The sequence below is a fragment of the Chrysochloris asiatica genome, unplaced genomic scaffold (assembly GCF_000296735.1).
Source record: "Chrysochloris asiatica unplaced genomic scaffold, ChrAsi1.0 scaffold00236, whole genome shotgun sequence".
NCBI classification, from domain to species: Eukaryota; Metazoa; Chordata; class Mammalia; order Afrosoricida; family Chrysochloridae; genus Chrysochloris; species Chrysochloris asiatica.
Window position 1 is genome coordinate 4351163 of NW_006408754.1, and position 18379 is coordinate 4369541.

At 38.3% G+C, this 18379-nt stretch overlaps 1 protein-coding gene across 2 annotated transcripts in view; it reads right to left on the reverse strand.

Moving 5' to 3' along the window:
- Positions 1–18379, reverse strand: part of BBX (bobby sox homolog (Drosophila)) — a 351342-nt gene that overhangs the window by 12184 nt on the left and 320779 nt on the right. The window contains exons 12-15 of one of the 2 annotated variants that reach the window (XM_006873314.1): positions 18234–18372; positions 11668–11816; positions 4583–4672; positions 3029–3088 (exon numbers count right to left, since the gene is read on the reverse strand). In XM_006873314.1, coding sequence (XP_006873376.1) covers positions 3029–3088; positions 4583–4672; positions 11668–11816; positions 18234–18372 — 438 coding nt within the window. The remainder of the gene's footprint in view (positions 1–3028; positions 3089–4582; positions 4673–11667; positions 11817–18233; positions 18373–18379) is intronic. The other variant, XM_006873315.1, reaches the window with a different exon arrangement.

Genomic DNA, 18379 nt, shown 5'->3' on the forward strand with positions numbered 1-18379 from the left:
TTCCCCAAACTGTCACTTAAGATAACTTAACTGTGAACTGAAGTTATTTCTGGAGGTCCTCTTTAAGCCAAATAATAGATGGGCTTAAAAATAAATAAATAAAGGTGTATTACCTGTGAGTAACACACCCCCTTAAACAATCAACTATATGAGACCAAACAGCCAACATTTACCCAAAAGCGAAGTTAAGAAGACAAGGAGGAGAAGGGAAGCTAGATCAAAGGAAAAAGAACAAAGAGAATGGAAGGAAGTATGAGAATCTTGACACAGTATGAAAAATGTAACACCTGTTATGGACTAATTTGCATAAAAATTGTTAAGTGGGAACCTTATTTTCTGTCAAAACTATCACCTAAAATAAAATTAAATATTACTACAAAACATTTAAAAAAAACACAAACATTTAGAACAGAGTCATTTCAGACAAAGAGTAATGCAGTCTTAAATGCCTGAAACAGTTCTTTTGATAGTTCATCAGATTATGTTTATCTATCAAATCTGTGCGCTCTTTCTCTCTCTCTCTATATATATATATGTAATATTTTTGAAGTTTTTATTGTGAAATCGAGTAAAAGTTTACAGGGATGATCATCAATTTTACAATCAACAAATCACATACTTTGTTTCATTACAATGATTATAATCCCTTCTATGTACCAGCAGTAACCATTATTTCTATTCATTTTAGCATTTTTTGTTTTTTTTCAAAACACTCAGGCACATATAATGATTTACAGCACCAAAGGGCATATTCTGCAAGTGTGCCTCCTGGCTGCCAGCTCTCAGTCCCTCCTTTTACATGAATCTAGAGTCCTCAGCTGCTCCCTCTTTTCATGTCCCCATCTCTACCTCTGGTGTCCACTGCTTCTCTGAATAAGGTCCCGCATTCCGCTTGTGCTCTCCTCCCTTTATGGTTCTAGGGTCCTGTTTCTGGACTGTAAGATTAACTACTCCCCAGTTTTTGTTACAAAACTTCTACCTTTACAATTGTGACAGTCGCAATAAGTCATGATAACAATGAACTCACTATTGAGTCATAAATATCTTATCCCATCTCATTTCACCATACCCACTCTAGATAAGATGAAAACTATTCAGTGGGGATTCTATCTTCCCACACACACTGTTAAACTAAACTCCCTCTTGAAACCTTGTAAGCCAGTCACTGCGTGCTTTTATCGTCCCCTCATTTTAGGTAGCAATGTCTAAGTTGCCTGTCCCTATCTACCCTGTGTACAGAGGGGATAGCATTGATACTTGAAGACTCATTCCCTCTCTGTTGGGATTTTGAGCTACTACCTCCATGAGTATAGGTCAAGTTCATCAAATTGTAGCAATTTACCCTTGTACCCTTTATCAAAAATTGTTTTTTAATCTTCCTCTAGTTGAGTTCTGATTATCAAGCTATCGAGGCTAAGGTCAAATGGGTACTATCTGCAGTTTGGGTGTTCTTGTGCATCTCCCCTCACTTCATATTGGCTGGATGCTTCACTCTCAGCTCTAGCCCTCGCAAAATATATTTTTAAAATACACATAGCTACTGTTTCAAATTGTTCTAATACCTAGAACAGCACAGCATTTTACATTTTGTTTTGCCAGTGTTTAAGCAGAAATAATGCTCCACAGGAATATTTTTGTGACTGGGAAATAACAGGTCAGAAAACACACATACTGCTGGCATTTCCTATAAAATGACATAAATGCAGATATGTGGCTCATATGAACCATGCCTTCCAACCAAAAACAATGCCATGTTTAATAATAACTCCCACAAGAAACTGGGATATTTTTGATACACATCTTTAAACACGAGTATTTTTGATAAATGACTTACGTCAAATGCGCATTAACTTTTTTCTTCTTTCAGTAAATGAATGACAATATGTAATAACAGAGTAATAGACTGGGAGTTAAGGGATGTGGACTTGGTTATTAAATTGCCCTCTTTGGACATAAGTAAATCAAAGGAGTTTGACTTGATGATCTCTAAAGATCTTTTCTAGTTATAAAATGAAGTGACTTCCAAATGAAGGACTACCAAAAGCAATCAGAGCTTTTAAAATATCTATAAAGAAAGGAATAAATGGGAAAAGGGGATGGATGGCCCTTTACCATCACAGAAATTAGGATTTACCTAAAGGTTTCATCATTGAACAGAAACTAGATGACGTCACAAATACTGTTGACTGATATGAAGCGAAATCTGCACCTAGGACCTACAATGTTGCTAATTAATATTGAATTTTTCTTTGACTATACATAAGCCTCAGACATTCTATTTTAACACATAGAGGGGTATGAGGAAGAGGACTCTGGTTGGCACAAATAGTTTGTTCTTGGCTACTAACTCAAAGTTGGTGTTCTAAAGCAACCAGCAACTGGAACTTGTCAGAGGCAGGCTTGGCAATCTACTTCTATCAAATTACAGCTAAGAAGACCCTATGGAGTAGTCTTACTCTGTAACACATGCGTTCACCATGAGTGGGAATTGACTCAATGAATATTTGGGGGAAGTTGTTAGCAGAGTAGGGAGCTGTGCTAAAGGAAAAGTTCAGTCTAGGAATCACTTCCGCAGGCCCACTCAACCAGGAGAGCCTCATAATGCCCCACGGCATAGTGGTTACGAATCGGGCTGCTAATCTCATGGTCAGCAGTTCGAAACTACCAGCTGTCCCACAGAAGAAAGATGAGGCTTTCTACTGCCATAAGATTTACAGCCTCAGAAACCCTGTACGGGGTCGCTATGAGTCGGAACTGACTCCATGGCACATAACAACAACAACAACATGACTGCCAAAAGCATTTGTCTGCAACATGAACTGCAATGCTGTACATTTTTAGCTCCAAATAATTCTAATTCTCTGTAAATGTGGTTCACAAGTTACAAAGTCCCCTTTAAGAATTTAAATACCATATGAAAAATAGCCTAATTATGGACAAGCAGGTTTAATGTTGTTGGTTAACTCTATATAAACAATGTATTTTCCAGCACCATTAGACTACTTGAAATTATACAATGAAATTTTACCTTCTGCAGGGTGAATGGCATCCAAGAAAAGTTGCTTGTTTGACCATTTATCCCCACTTCCTAAAAACAATGACAGAAAACAAAAGAAATGTGAAACTACTCTTATTATAAACACAAACACTTTAAAAAAAGGAGGGGGGGCAATACAAAAGAGCTTCAACAAAATATATAAAACATGAAACATTATCACTTAACTGAAGCCAAGTTTTATTTTAGCTATTTTATTCTCAAAACTATATTTGCCACCTAATATGAAACTATATAGAAAACAGATTAAGACAAAATTAGTCTTTTATGAAATATATTCCTGGATAATTTCTGAAATCTTAAATACAGTAATTTGAAGATCAATTAAAAGATGATGAAAGTGATATTTTACCTAATGAGTGATATTTTTCCACTGGAACCAGAGAAAGAGTAATATCAATATACAAACCAAAGAGGCTGAAGAAGAGGTGAAAATAAAATAAAAATTAAGTCAAAGGTCACAAACAGGAACACATAGTGCATATGTCTACATATGGAAGACAGATGCATTTACAGTCTCATTCAAGAAACATGAAATGCTTCACATTTGGCCATGCAAGTAAGATGCAAATAGGCATCAGATGAGTAGGTTCATGGTAGTCATGTTACCAACACATGCAGGGGTGATCCTAAAGAAAGCGCCTGACTTCCAGGATATATGGCTGTATTAAGCCAGATGGGAAGATTTACCTTTTACGTGAAAAGAAAGGAGCCTTGAACTTTGAGAAGAACGAGATTTTAAGATGAGCCCTGAAGAGGGTCAAGGGCCCATCATGATCTCAACAATGAGGTAGGTGTTCAGCGTATGGGAAAGTGGTAACATGCAATAGTTTCTAGTGCCCTCTGGAAGGACAGATAGCTATAGAACTGAAGGAGGTGGAGAAAAGAGTCTGGCATTTAGATGGGAAAAAAAGAGAGGTAGGCTACTATTTTGTTATTTTTTTGTTCAGTACCATCCAGTTGGTTCCGACTCATAGTGACCCTACATAGGGTTTCCAAGGAGCGGCTGGTGGACTTGAACTGCTGACCTTGTTGTTAGCAATCCAGTGCTTATCCAACAGCACCACCCCAGAACTCTAGATTATTTAGGAGTAGAGAAAAAGGTCTACATGGATCTTCAAGTATCAGAAAAGGTATAAATGTGGCCCTGGTCTGAAGTCTGCCACACAGGAGAAAAACAAGAATTAATAGCCAAAGGAAATAGGTAAGAGGATCAAGAACACTAAACCTTTTTTTTTTTTTTTTAATTACCAAATATAGATGAGCAGAGGCAAATTTAGGAATCACATGGAACTCCAAAAATAGAGACAAACAGGAGTTTTAACTAGAGCTCCACATGAAGGAGATCTCTGTAATTAGCTGCACAGTCTAGGAATAATGAATCGGAAGCTTGTGTCAGAAGCTGATGACGTTGAAGCAAGCAAAGGAGAGGGAAGGGTACAGGCGGGGTGTGGAAACCTAACTTAAGGATAGATTCACAATGGACGTGGCCAAGAAAACTTAGTGGAGGATGGAAGGCACCAATACCTTTTTCTGGAACATTAGGCTTCTCCTTTTTGTGCTTATATTTGCTGACAATTTTGTGGAATAAGTTCTTTTTCTGAGACTGGAATGGACCTACAGACAACATTAATATAAATATATCTTACTTCACAATATTTTAGAAAATAATACTGTGTGCTTCTCAACAATCACACCCTCCCTCCTCCCTCCTGTGGAATAATCAAACTGATTTGCAAGGAATGTCACCTTGCATTTTTCACCTATCTAACTAAACAGTTGCTTGTTGTTAGTGACATTCAGTGGACCCATAATTGATCTTTACAGGGTTTCCAAGGAGCGGCTTGGTAGGTATGAACTGCCAACCTTACAGTCCAGTGCATATCCTATAGCACTATACCAGGACTTTTTGCCCTTCCTTTGTTGTTGTTGTTGTTAAATACTGCCAAGTTGGCACTGACCATAGAGACCCCATATAGGGTTTCCGAGGAGTGACTGGTGAGCTTGAGCCACCGACCTTACAGTTCAAAGCTACTTTGCAATCCAGCGCATTAACCCACAGCACTAAAAACCCAATGAGATTTGACTTAGACTGTGTTAGGAGTCTCCATTAGGGATGGGACTCTAAGCCAAACTCTTTCTACTCCACATATTCTTAAAGTCTATGATTTTATGAATTTTAAAGAATCTAGGTGGCTCAGAGACCCATTGTCTTTGTGACCTCATCTCCTACTACTGCCTTTTCGTCTTCTCTTCTCCAGCTGCACTGGCTTCCAGATGGTTCCAACACATGCATTCTTACTCCTTCTTTAGGATCTTTGTTCAGGCTGTAATCACTGACTAGAAAATGTTCTTTCCCAACTTACTCACATGGCTAGCTTCTGCACAGGCCTGCTGAGATATCTCCTGACCACCCTCCCTGTGGCACTGACAAGATAAGCATTGATTGCTAATTGCAAGGTTGGAGGTTCAAACCCATCAGGCACTCATTGGAAAACCTACACAGGATTGCTAAGAGTCGGCACCAACTTGACAGCACTTAGTAAGTAACAACAACCCTACATATAAATGCAATCTACCACACACATTGTGATCCTCAGTACTCTATTTAAATAAAATTTTTAACAGCTTTGATATAATCTCTTGTATTGGTAAGTGTCCTGGAGTAGTTCTGATTCACAGTGACCTTGTATAGGGTTTCTAAGGAGTGGCTGGTGAGTTTGAATACCGACCCTGTGGTTCAAATCGACCTTGCAGACCAGTGCTTTATCCCACAGCACACGTTTGCATAAAACACTATTGGAAGGATCAGCTCTTTAATCTAGTTGATTTTTGCACAATGCTTTTGACAAGTATTCTTTTTTTTTTTTTACAGTACCCTAATGAGATTAAGACAAGTGTCTTACTGAGAGAACTTGTCTGCAGTCATCCACTGATCACAGAGACATGTTTAGTTTGGAATCAGCCCATGTGTACAAGCACTGGAACCCTAGTAACAATACTTTTAGGCTTACCTCCGATGCTGTCCAGTTTAAATGGTCTATTCCTCAATAAAACAATTGGCTTTTACTCCTAACAAACTATTGAGTTTGTTTCTAGACAGTTATTTAGGAGCGTGTTGTTTCAGTTCCACCTATTTCTGAGTTTTCCAAATTTCTTTCTGATACTGATTTCTAATTTCATCTCGTGGTTAGACAATATACTTTTGGTTTTCGATCCTTTTATATTTATTAAGGTTGTTTGTTTGTTTGTACTGGCCTGTTTAAGAGCCCTTGAGTCAGTTCCAACTCACAGGGATCTGTGTAGGGTTTCCAAGGGGCAGTTGGTGAGTCTGAATCACCAATCTTGTGATTGGTAGTCCAGTGCTTATTCTACAGTGCCACACCATGACTCTTTACTGAATATGGTACATTCTGTAGAACGCTGTGTGTGCACTTGAGAAGAATGTATATTATTCTGTTGTTAGGTAGAGTGTTCTATGTTGTTGTTAGGCACAGTTGAGTCAATTTTGACTCATAATGACCTGTATAGAGTTTCCAAGGAGCAGCTGGTGGATTTGAACCACTGACCTTGTGGTTAGCTGGCCAGTACTTATCCTACAGCGCTATACCAGAACTCCAGAGTGTTTTATAGATATCTGTTAAATCTAGTGGGTTTATAGTATAGTTCAAGTCTTCTATTTCCTTCATGGTCTTCTACTTTGTTGTTCTCTTAAAACCTACCCTGCCCTTGTACTTCTCACTTTCTAACAGTTTGTGGAAAAATGAAATTAAACAATAATAAAATTTTTTTCATAAACTTTTTGAAGTCCCTATTCTAATATTTTGCTTATTGTTTAGGCTTGTTTACAGTCTGGTCCTCACACTGCAGTGTAACCTCCATGGTGGCAGGATTCTGAGTCTTTACTCACAATGTTTTATTCTAAATGCCTAGAATGGTGCCTAGCACATGGCTGGCTCTCAATAAATACGGTTGTTTTCTTTTTCCCGTGAATAAAGTAAAGTTCTTAAAGCAGTGCCTGGCACAAAATCAGAGCTTAAGAAATGAATGCATTTGTTGTTATAACTGGTACCACAAAGCTGTGCAAGTATTTTTTGATAACTACACCAAGAAATCCCTTCAAATAACCAATCTCAAACACTTTTGGTTTGAAATGGAATTAGAAAATATTTACTTTTTTGCTTCTTTGGGAAAAAAATTAGCAGTAAGAGAAAAGAAAACAAATTTAGCAAGAACAAAAGAAAGTAAGATACAATGTGCATCTACTGCACCAATAGTACTCTCCATAGTAACCACATACAGTCACTGCCTCCTGCTGATTTATATAACCCAGGAAGGCTGGTATACCTGGATGACACATGCACAGTCATACAAAGTGGAGGGAAAAGAAAACAGAAAAGTAATTTTGAGACTTCTTGGGATCTAAGGATCCTAGGGGTTTAGCTATAGCTATAGGAAATTAATGGAGTTCCGGTGTGGTGCTGTGGATTAATGCATCAAACTACAGAGCCATTTGAACTGCAAAGTTGGCAGTTTAAGCTTATCAGCTGCTTCTCAGAAACCCTATACAGGGTCACTATGGGTCAGAAATGACTCGACAGCACTTAACAACAACATAAGAAATTAATTTCATAGTAATAAGGTACTGGCTCATAAGCAGAGTGATTTCTGCATTCGTTGCTGTGTATAAGGACAATGGTACAAAGGAGTAGTTCACAGAAAAAATATTTGATGAGATTCATTTGTGTGGGAGGGACCTGGGAGGCGGGGAACCATTTCAATGTGCTTGAAACAAATGCCTTGTTTAAAAACTCCTAATTTTATTAGGTATCTGTAGGCATTCTATTACTGACCATATTCCTGAAAAGGTTTGGTGGCAGGGAATACTCACAAAGAGTTACCGGGTAAGATACAGAGTTCTGCCCAACTTAGAAGCCATAATTTCCTGGTAGGAAAGACCTCATCAGACCTCAGTTCTCTAGGACTGACAGCATTCCCAGACTGGCTTGATCCCAAACAGGGAATTCTATATTCAACCTTTAATTTTATCAAACCTGCTTCTTTTATTACCACTGTGATTTTTTAACATCTCAAATTCTTAATCTGTTTGAAATTTCAATCTTAAAATTAAAGGAAGATTGAGGAAAAAAAGTAAACATCTAAGAGTACCATTGGCAATGGGCCAAAGAACAGTGTGAGGCAACAGAAGAGATAAAAGAGAAGGGAAGTCAAGGGTCAAGATGGGACGAAATTTAAATATTCTAAATTGCATTCAATCTGCTTTTCTCCCATGACCTGCCTTTGTTGGAAAATTATTATTTTGTAAAGAACTCTGACTTCGGATTCTTTTATAAATAGTGCTTCATGTATTAATTGTATACTTAAGATAATGTGTCAAACAAATCGTTTAAGTCGTTACAGTTACATTTAGACACGTCATTTAAAGTTTTCATTTTAACTATATACAAATAATTGTAAGAGAAAACTTGGGAAACTACCTTAAGAATGTGGTGTTTTAGCTAAATTGCATTGTGAGTTAGACGGATTGCAATTGATTGGTAATTTGTTTGTGGAAGAAAAGGGAAATTTTATTCTTAAATCATTATGCTGTAGTCCTACTACAACATAATCCAAGCCTATTTTGAAGAAGGTGGGAGTTAAAGTTATTTTCCACCCCTTTTCATTGTGGTTTCTGAAAAGACCCACTACACAGACATGAAAGGAATGGCAGAGGCAGTGGGGTGAATGAGCAGAAAGAAGAGGGGATGACTTGGAAATAAAGATATATACCAAGGAAACTTGGGAAACCAGAGGTGTCAACCTAAGTAAGTACTAAGTTTCTGAGACACAGAACTATATAAATACATACACAATAATTCTAGATATTAGATTTCAGAAAAACTATATATTTATACAACTTGAAAGACTTAAGAAGGAATCCAATAATGATCCAGGGGAAAAATATGACTGCTGAATAACAATTAAAAATGGGAGAAAATAAAATACAGACAAATGGTAAATTAAGGAGGGAAAATAAGGTTTCTTATGAACACATGCTCCTTTACTAATGAACTAATGATCTCATATACAATGTTTGCTTTGAACGATTCATTATGCAAAGGTGCAAAGGGTCTAGAGTCTAAGAAAACAATCATTCTCTATCCCCTGAAGATTAGGCAATTACAGCACAGCTGCTATGATAATTTCATTAATAACTTGTAGGCTAGTACACTGGTGCTGCTAATGTCAAATTATCATCAGTCACAAATACTATTTCTTTAATTTGCTAAATATGGACTATGTTATTTAATTTCTTCTTTATTTTAATTGCATCTCGTCCTATGAGTTGGAATGCAAAGCAAAATCTAAAGTCTGGTAAGACTTTCCCCACATAAGATAAATACTTACATACATACTATGAAAGAACAAATGACTCTGTGGTTTGAGAGACAAGATGATATTGTGTAGAGTATAATCCAAACCTCCATAAAGCTATTTCACATCAAAAGAAATACTGTTAATCTCATCTGGGACAGGAAAATCATATAACAGACAACTAAGACCCAAGAGAAGCGCTCATGAAAATAGATCCTAACTTCAGGGTTTTATAGCTTTAGAAACATAAATCTTTTGTTACATTCCCTGATAAATAATGTGGCCAACTTCACAGCTCTAAACTCAATGCCTCAAACTACAGTGAGTGAAAAAGAGAATACATTCTGCACATCAATCAAGTTCCATTTTATTAGCTTGTCACGTATTTATCAGCAATTTTAAACCTAAGAATTAAGGGAGCTCAAGATACCTAGCATATTTGGACTCATGGACTACTTGGCTATTCCTAAATATCTCTAGAACACAAAGCCTGTTATTTCATTTGGTAAGCCGTGATTGTGGTTCAGCAACCTATCTGTTAACAAGTCTACTTTATTTCTTCCTTCCTCTTAGAAAGTTCTCTCTATATAACACTACTTTATGTTCCCAGATGAGCAAACTTGGCGATACGCTATTTCTTATTCACTAGACTTGTTTTTATTAACCACAGAGGATGACTGAGCTAATTCTAAAATAAGTTTTATGTACATCCCTGCCTTTAACCAGGAAGAGTGAATTTTCCTTAGCTTTCCAGTTCAGTTTTTGAGATACAGATCTCAAAGCGACCCTCCTCTGTTGTGTCAATTTCAGTGTATAAAGGGGTTTTCAGGTCTCCAGAAAGGAAGGTTTAGGCTGCCTTAAGGAAATCACAATTTTCCCTAGTACATTTACTTTAAATACCCCTTCAAGCCATGAAATTGTATCTACTCATTAATATTCATCTCAGATCATTACCTAAGATTGCTAGCATCCACAGATTTAAAGAAATATGCATATACCTAGACTAGCTAGAAAAGAGATATTCTTTCATCATCCATCCATCTAACATCTATCTAAAATACACAATAGAAAGGAATTAATCTGATCTGATGTAAAGTAAGTGACAGACAGCCATTTTTGCAAGCCAATTACAAGAATTCTTTTAAGAAAATCTTACTCAGAATTGAATCCTGAAAGCAACAAAAATTCTGCCAGACTGGTTCTTCAACTATCCACTCCTCTGTTCTTATAGGAGCGCTAACTCAATGAAGTCTTTCACATCTGTGTGGAAAACTGTTGTTAAATGCTGTCCTGTCAGTTCTGAGTCATAGAGACCCTCTGGGTTTTCAAGGAGCAGCTGCTGAATTTGAGCTGTCAACCTGTGGTTCAAACTGGCCTTACTGTCCAGTGCATTACTCTACAGTGCCACACTGACCATTGGGCCTACCCAATGTAAAACCAGAAGCAAATATTTTTCTCAATGGGAGAAATACTGTATTTGTGTGTCACAATTTTTCATTGTGCTTGATTCCCCCATGAGTAGGGCAGATTTTAGCATTATGGCTCCTGCCCCATAAAAGTCAACTGAGTTGTTGAGACCACTGAAAAGGCCCCTATACTTTTCAACCCCTGTCCCCCTTTGGAATACAGTACTGTCACAATTGAAGGTGACAATCATTCCAGTCATGCTGATAATTTTAAAGACTCTCGTGATGTATACAAGGGATAATCTGATATTCTTGAAAGTAAATATGCTGAAGAAGTAAGTTTTCTAAATTTAACAAAATGAATGAAAAATATTGTTAGGATAGTCCGAAGAGTTTTATTTTCATTGGTCCATATTACCAGTAAAGACTGCAATCAGCTTACCAAGCAAAGAGAATTATACCACAGACCCAGAATCCAGCCTGGAAAAGATACAGGAAGTAGAAGAACTGAGATTAGCCAACTCTTTGTGCTGAAAAGCAGCTCAGCATTTCAATTAGAATTCTGGAGGGCACAAGGTCAAAGACGTGTAACACTTTAGAAAAAACCTTAGGCACAGGATACCAAAGGAAAGAGGTTGAAAGATTTACAAAGGAAAGTAGGAAGGGAGAGAGAAGGGGGTCAGGGACCAAGATAATCTTAGAAAGCAACCTAAAATTCTGACTCACTAATGCCTCAATTCTAATTCATTTACATATCTACAGAAATCTGCAGAAACTTAGTAAGGGTTCAGTTGAAATTCTGACTGCCTCCTATAGGAACACACATCTAACCTTTGCTGGTTTTAGTCAGTTCTGAGGACATGTTCCCAGACTTCTTCTTTTTTCTTGGGATAGGTACATATTTCCGGTCAAATGTAACAGGGTTGTATTGAGGGAGGCTGTTGAACTTTTTCTCAAATTCTTCATCCATCTTTGCTGAGCTAATAAAAGGGGGAATAAGGGAAAATCAATCAGCACATGATGTAAATATGTGAACCAAAATGATACAACATACATTTTACGATACTTCATTTGAGAACAGCATCTCTGACAATTAGAACACTGATAGTTCTGTGAAGAGCGAAACAGCAAGCACTTTTTATCAAATATCTCTAAACGTAGATTAACATAGTTTTCTTAGTAAACCCATGACACATATGTTATTACCTTAGGAAAGTGGAAACATCATTGAAAATATTAGAACATTTTTGGTATGGAGAATTTGCCATTCTTTTCATTGGTATGGGAATTCTTCCTGAAGTACCGTACAAACACAGATAGCTGCTTATTCCTGCAATTCATATAAGGGTATGTTCTACCTAATGTCTGCTTGGGAAATGGCCAATGTCTGTGGGCTGGGGCACCTAGGTGTCTGACTGCCAGGACACCAGGCCTTCGGCCATCAATCTACCCATCTACTGGCATGACACAGAAGCCACCTACTCTGTGGTGAGGAGACCCAAGCCCAAATTCCCAACTTTGGTCACCTTTGGTTTCAGTGGCTTAGTGGGTTTGTTGTTGCTATGTGCAGTCAAGTCAGTTTTGACTCAGAGCGAGGGTTTCCAAGGAGCGACTGGTGGCTTTGAACTGCCAATTCTGTGGTTAGCAATCCACTGCAGGTCATACAGCACCACAACAGGAGTCCCAGTGGGTCTAGTCCCCAAGTTTTGCTTGGGGTGAGCCCATAGGGATCCTATGGAAAGATATGTGCCTAGCCTTTGCTAGGGTCTCCTAGGGAGAGGTAAGCTGGACTTACCTGCAGCTGGCTTAGCAGAGAAGGAAGAGACAGCCTGGTGGTATCTTGCTGAGCACTCACCAGATAAGTGTGTGCAGTGGGAGGGGCTGGGCTGTGCATTATATAGCAGCCCCTGGGAGCACTGGCCTGAGAGTTCCACGCCCTTCGCACATAGGTATTCAGGCAAAGCCAAATAACACAATGTCGTATTTCATGGAATGTATTGTACACTGGACATTAAGCAACACCTACCTGTATATGCTGAGATACAAGTAGTTGTCATTTGGCAGGATCTGATTTTTTTTTTTTTTTTAAATATAGTGATATGACTAGTATCTGACTGAAAAACACATAGACTCAAACAAAATGCAAATAGAATTTTTGAGTATTAGGGGAAAAAAAATTCTAGATAGCTGACCTGGATGAGGATAAAACACTGAATGAACAAAGCAAAGCCAGTTTTCAATGAATACCCTGGCAGAGAGGCACCAAGGCTTTAAGTCAAACCACAAGTGACTTCATAAATGGCACCATCAAAGTTAAGAAATCCTTTGGCTGGTTCTGACTGATTCTATGGTCCTCAGACAACAATGACTGCTTGCCTGCTGGATCTGAGGCTGGCTGCTGGCTTTTACTTAGTGACACTCATTAACTAAGAAGCAACCAGACAGATGGAGTAGCTGTAGGAGAAACACTGTGCTTGGCAGAAGGAAAATTGAGGTCATAATGGAAAGGGGTAAACAGCTTTATCTACCAACTTATAGGAAGCTAATACATCAGGCTGGTAGCTAAGGGGTGCCTTGACATATTTCTACCTAAAGCTTTCTTGGTTTTGGAGGTATGTGCAAGAGTTGTAGAACAAAGATGAGACCATCAGAGGACCATCAGTATCGTCAACAAAAAAGGGCCATCATTAAGTTTTATCAAAGCAGCCAGGGGTGGGTTTAGGGGTTGAGGACTTCTCCTTACTCAATAAAAACATTTTTTCTCATTCAGCCAAAGAAAATGTTTACAATGATGAAAAATCAGGCACAATAAACCCACGGTTACTGAGTTGATTGATTCTGATTCACACTGATTCTATAGGGAAGACTAGAACTGTTCTGTAGGGTTTCTGACACTGTACATCTTTACAGGAAAAGAGCCTCATCCCACAGAGTGGCTGGTGGGTCTGAACCACTGACCCTGCAGTCAGCAGCCTACACCTAGCCCACAGTGCCACACAAGAACTCCTTTAATTAGATACTATTCGAATGCTACCTGTAAGCTGAGAATATAGTTCGAGTACCCTCCTTGTGTGGTGCTGTGGGTTAATGCACCAGATTGCAAAGTTGTTTGAACTGCAAGGTCGGTGGTTGAAGCTCACCAGCTGCTCCTTGGAAACCATATACAGGGTCGCTACGGACCGGAACCAACTCTAAGACACTTCACAACAACAACAACACCCTCCTTAGCCCTCCCCTCCTCACCAAACCCCCACACCCCAAACATACAACTGTTAAGGTCCCTTGGTATACATGCTTTTATATTTCTCAAAGAGAATCTGAAGAATAATCTATGTTTTTCTTGGAGCGGGCTATAAAATTGTAACTACCAATACTGTGTGAATTTTCTTTGGCTACAGTTAACGAGTGTGGCAGGACCGAGCAGTGTTTTGCTCTTTTGTATACAGGGTCACTATGAGTCAGAACTGACTCAACCGGTGCCTAACAACAAGCATTAACTAGACAGGCAGCATATTTTCTAAGACAAAACAAGGTTTCAAATGCTTATTTAGAAATCTCAGAGAAGACTTACACAAACTGGCCATTTCTCAATGCTCAGGGACTATGATTTTATCTTCTAACGAGGCAAAACCAAACCGTTGGGACAAAATTTAAAGAGTGAGGGAAAATAGGCACCTAAAGTTTACTACTGATTTAAGTTTGTAAAAAAACAATTCTCAGTTACATACATTTTTATTTCCTTAGAAATAAAAGCAAATACAATGGGCACACTAAACTCTTTTTAGACACAGGATTTTTGAAAGTTTGCTTTATTTTGCTTCTGCCTCTCTCTTGCAGCCTCCTCTGTTCCTAAAGGAAGTAGCAGGGACCTTTTTCTGTTGGGAAGACTTAGTGCCTGCAGTGTTGCCCTTGTTCTACATTGTCTGCCACACTCTTGGCATGGAGACCTACATGACACTGGCAGTTCTTCTAGAACACACAGAGTGTCTTTTACGAAATTCTGCAGCTGAAAGTGTGATTCGACAATGACAAATTTGAGGATTTTAAGCAAAACAATCAGAACTACTTTGGGTATTTCAATATATTATGGAGACAGAAACAAACAAAATTCTGGTATCTGAATATAAATAATCTCAAGTAACCATCATCAAAGGAAATAATTTCTACCCTCCCACCCTGTGACATCCTAGAGCAGGGGTGCGAACCTCTTTTCTGCCAAGGCCATTTGGATATTTACAACATCACTTAATATAAATTTATGTCGCTATTAAAAAAGCTCCTCGAGTTACTGAATTCTGAGTCTAGCCTGTGATTGTCTTCACAGGGCCAGGCCACATGATTTCCTTGACTTATATTGGTCTGAGGGCAGATGTTTCCCACCCTTGCCCTAGAGCATTTGGAATCAAACAGACTTTAAAGCACTATAACTTCCAAGGGAAAAAAATATTACGTTATTCTACAAACACACATGCAAACATTGATGAATAAACCAAATACAATATACCCACTGTATAAAATTTACATATTCTAAAATATAGTGTGGTGCTGTGGGTTAATGTGCTGAACTGCAAGGTTGGTTTGAACCACAAAGTCAATGGTTTAAGCTCACCAGCTGCTCCTTGAAAACCCTATACAGGATCTCTATGAATTGGAACCAACTAGATGGCACTTTAACAACAATAACAAAAATACACTTATGAAAAAAACATGTTTTTGTTAGATGCTGTACTGCCAGTTTTGACTCATAGTGACACTATAACAGAACGAAACACTGCCCAGTCTGACCCTGTGCCATCCTCACAATTACTGCTGTGTCTGAACTAATGGTGCAGCCACTGTTTCAGTCCATCTCTTTAAGGGGCTTCTTCTTTTTCACCAGTCCTGTACTTTACTAAGCATGATGTGCTTCTCTAGGAACTGGTTCCTCCTGAAAATATATCCAAAGTATGTGAGACAAAAGTCTTGCCATCCTCGCCTTTAAAGAACAGTCTGGTTACACATATTCCAAAACAGATTTATTCATCCTACTGGTAGTCAGTATTCTTTGCCAATACCATAATTTAAATGCATCAGATCTTCAACTCAATGCCCAGCTTTCACATGCTTATGAGGCAACTGAAAATACCAAGGCTTGGGTTAGGTTCACCTTAGTCTTCAAAGTGACATTTTTGCTTTTTAAATAACACTGAACAAATAATCTGAAAAGCTAACCTACATGAAGAAGAATGTGGCATCGGGATTGGAGGAAGACTCATTAACAACCTGTGTGCGATATGCAGATGACACAATCTTACTTGCTGAAAGCAAATAGGACCTGAAATACTTACTGATGAAGATCAAAGACTACAGTCATCAGTATGGATTGCATCTCAATGTAAAGAAAATGAAACTCCTCACTAATAGACCAATAAATCACATCATGATAAACGAAGGAAATACTGACGTTGTGAAGGATATAATTTTACCTGGATCCATAATGAATGCTCATAGAAGCAGAAGTCAAGAAATCAAATGATATTATTGGGCAGATCTGCTGCAAAAGACCTCACTTTAAGGATGTCAACTTGAGGACTAAGATGCACCTGATCCAAGGCATGAAAAATTATATGTATATATAAATGTAGTGGGCTAATGCGTCAGACTGCAAAGTCGTTTGAACTGCAAAGATCGGTAGTTCAAACTCACCAGCTGCTTCTTGGAAACCCTATACAGGGTCACTATGGGTTGGGATCAACTTAAAGGCACTTAATAACAACAACAAATAAATGTACTTATTTCTATTCAGTGTATTCTTTCAAACTGGCCTAATGAGAAATTCCAAAGGAGTTCCAAAATAATGTAACAAAATAAGCAGATACTTTCCTCAGCCATGTAAAGTATTGGTTTTTCTAGCTTACTGACAAAATACTTTATGTTAAGATTGTTATTATGAGTTTTTGGCATAATATTAAGAGTGAAATAATTCATTGCTTAATATTACACTTCAATACATTAATTCAACTCTAAGCTCGGAGAACATTCAACCCATTTTTTTTATTTCCTTAATCTTGAAGCAACTGACTTAAAATAAAATGAGATAAAGGCAAAATGTTTCACATACTCTTCAGTTGTCATTTTATAAACATATGCATATATTAAAAATATTAAATGATGAGCATGCAGTATGTGAAATGGATAAGATGTAAACATATTTATAAAATAAGTTATACTTATGGTGCCGTAGAATAAGCATTGGAACTCAAGATCTGTTTCACCTGCAAGGTCGGTGGTTCAAACTCACCAGCTGCTCCTCAGAAACTCTATACAGGGTTGCTATAAGTCAGATCCAAATCAACGGCAGGCACTTAATAGCAACAACAATATAATAAGGATGTTCCATTTCAGATGGAAAAAGGCATCTTGAGGATTTTAAATGAGTTACAATGTCATGTCATTAATATGTAGTGAAACTTGATTCAAACTCAGACCTAAGTCTAAGATCTACATATTTTCCATGGTGCCTAAAAAATGTGAATACCTTAATAAGAATGTAGTTAAGGAGTCCTGGTGTGGTGTTGTAGGATAAGCACTGGACTGCTAACAGCAAGGTTGGTAGTTCAAATCCACTAGCAGTCACTCCTTGGAAACCCTATCTATATAGGGTCAACTTGGCAGCACATAACAACCACAACAACAACAAGTGAGTGATAAATACGCAAAAAAATTAGCAGTGAGTAACCTATGTTTAAGGAGCTCTGGTAGCGTAGTGGTTACGAACCTCAAGGTTGGCAGTTCGAAACTACCATCTGTTCCTCAGGAGAAAGATGAGGCTTTGTGCTCCTGTAAAGATTTGCAGCCTCGGAAACCCTGTGCAGGGTCACTATGAGTCAGAACCAACTCCACGGTACTTAACAACAACAACCTGTGTTTATCTTAAAATCCTATCATACAATAGTGAATAATTGTTATTAGGACTGACTGTGAGGGTTGGAAATGTACAGGTAGATGTTTTGTAGCAAAAGGAGGGGAGTGATTGACTTTGCAGTCTAGGAGCGGAGGTCCCTGGGACCATTAAGGGACAAGAGCAGGAGAGGGGGACCCTACCCAGAGAAGCAGTGACCCCAGAGATGGAGGCAAAGACGATGACGAGGAGAGATGGAGCAGCTGGGGACTTTAGAACCAGAGATGGAGAGGAGCTGTGTGCTAACAACCGGGGGACAGGCTTGCAGGGTATACCCTTTGATTGGTTGATGCATGGTGGGGATTGTAACCATGGCAATGAAATGATATATAATAGGATGACTGTAAAACCAATGTTCTCCCATGTAAACTATCACATAATTCACAATAAAACATTTAAAAAAAACTCCTATTCCAATTGGGGTCTATGGAGTATAGCTGTGTTCACAAGCACTTACCCAAGGAGAGAATCTTCCTTTGTCTTGGTCTTCTTGAACTTTTTGCTTCCACTGGTGCCACTCTGGTTAAATGTCCAGCTTTCTTCATTCCAACACCCTTCATGATCAGAGGAGTTACCTTTTCCTGAGCTTCTTTTCCCTAAAGA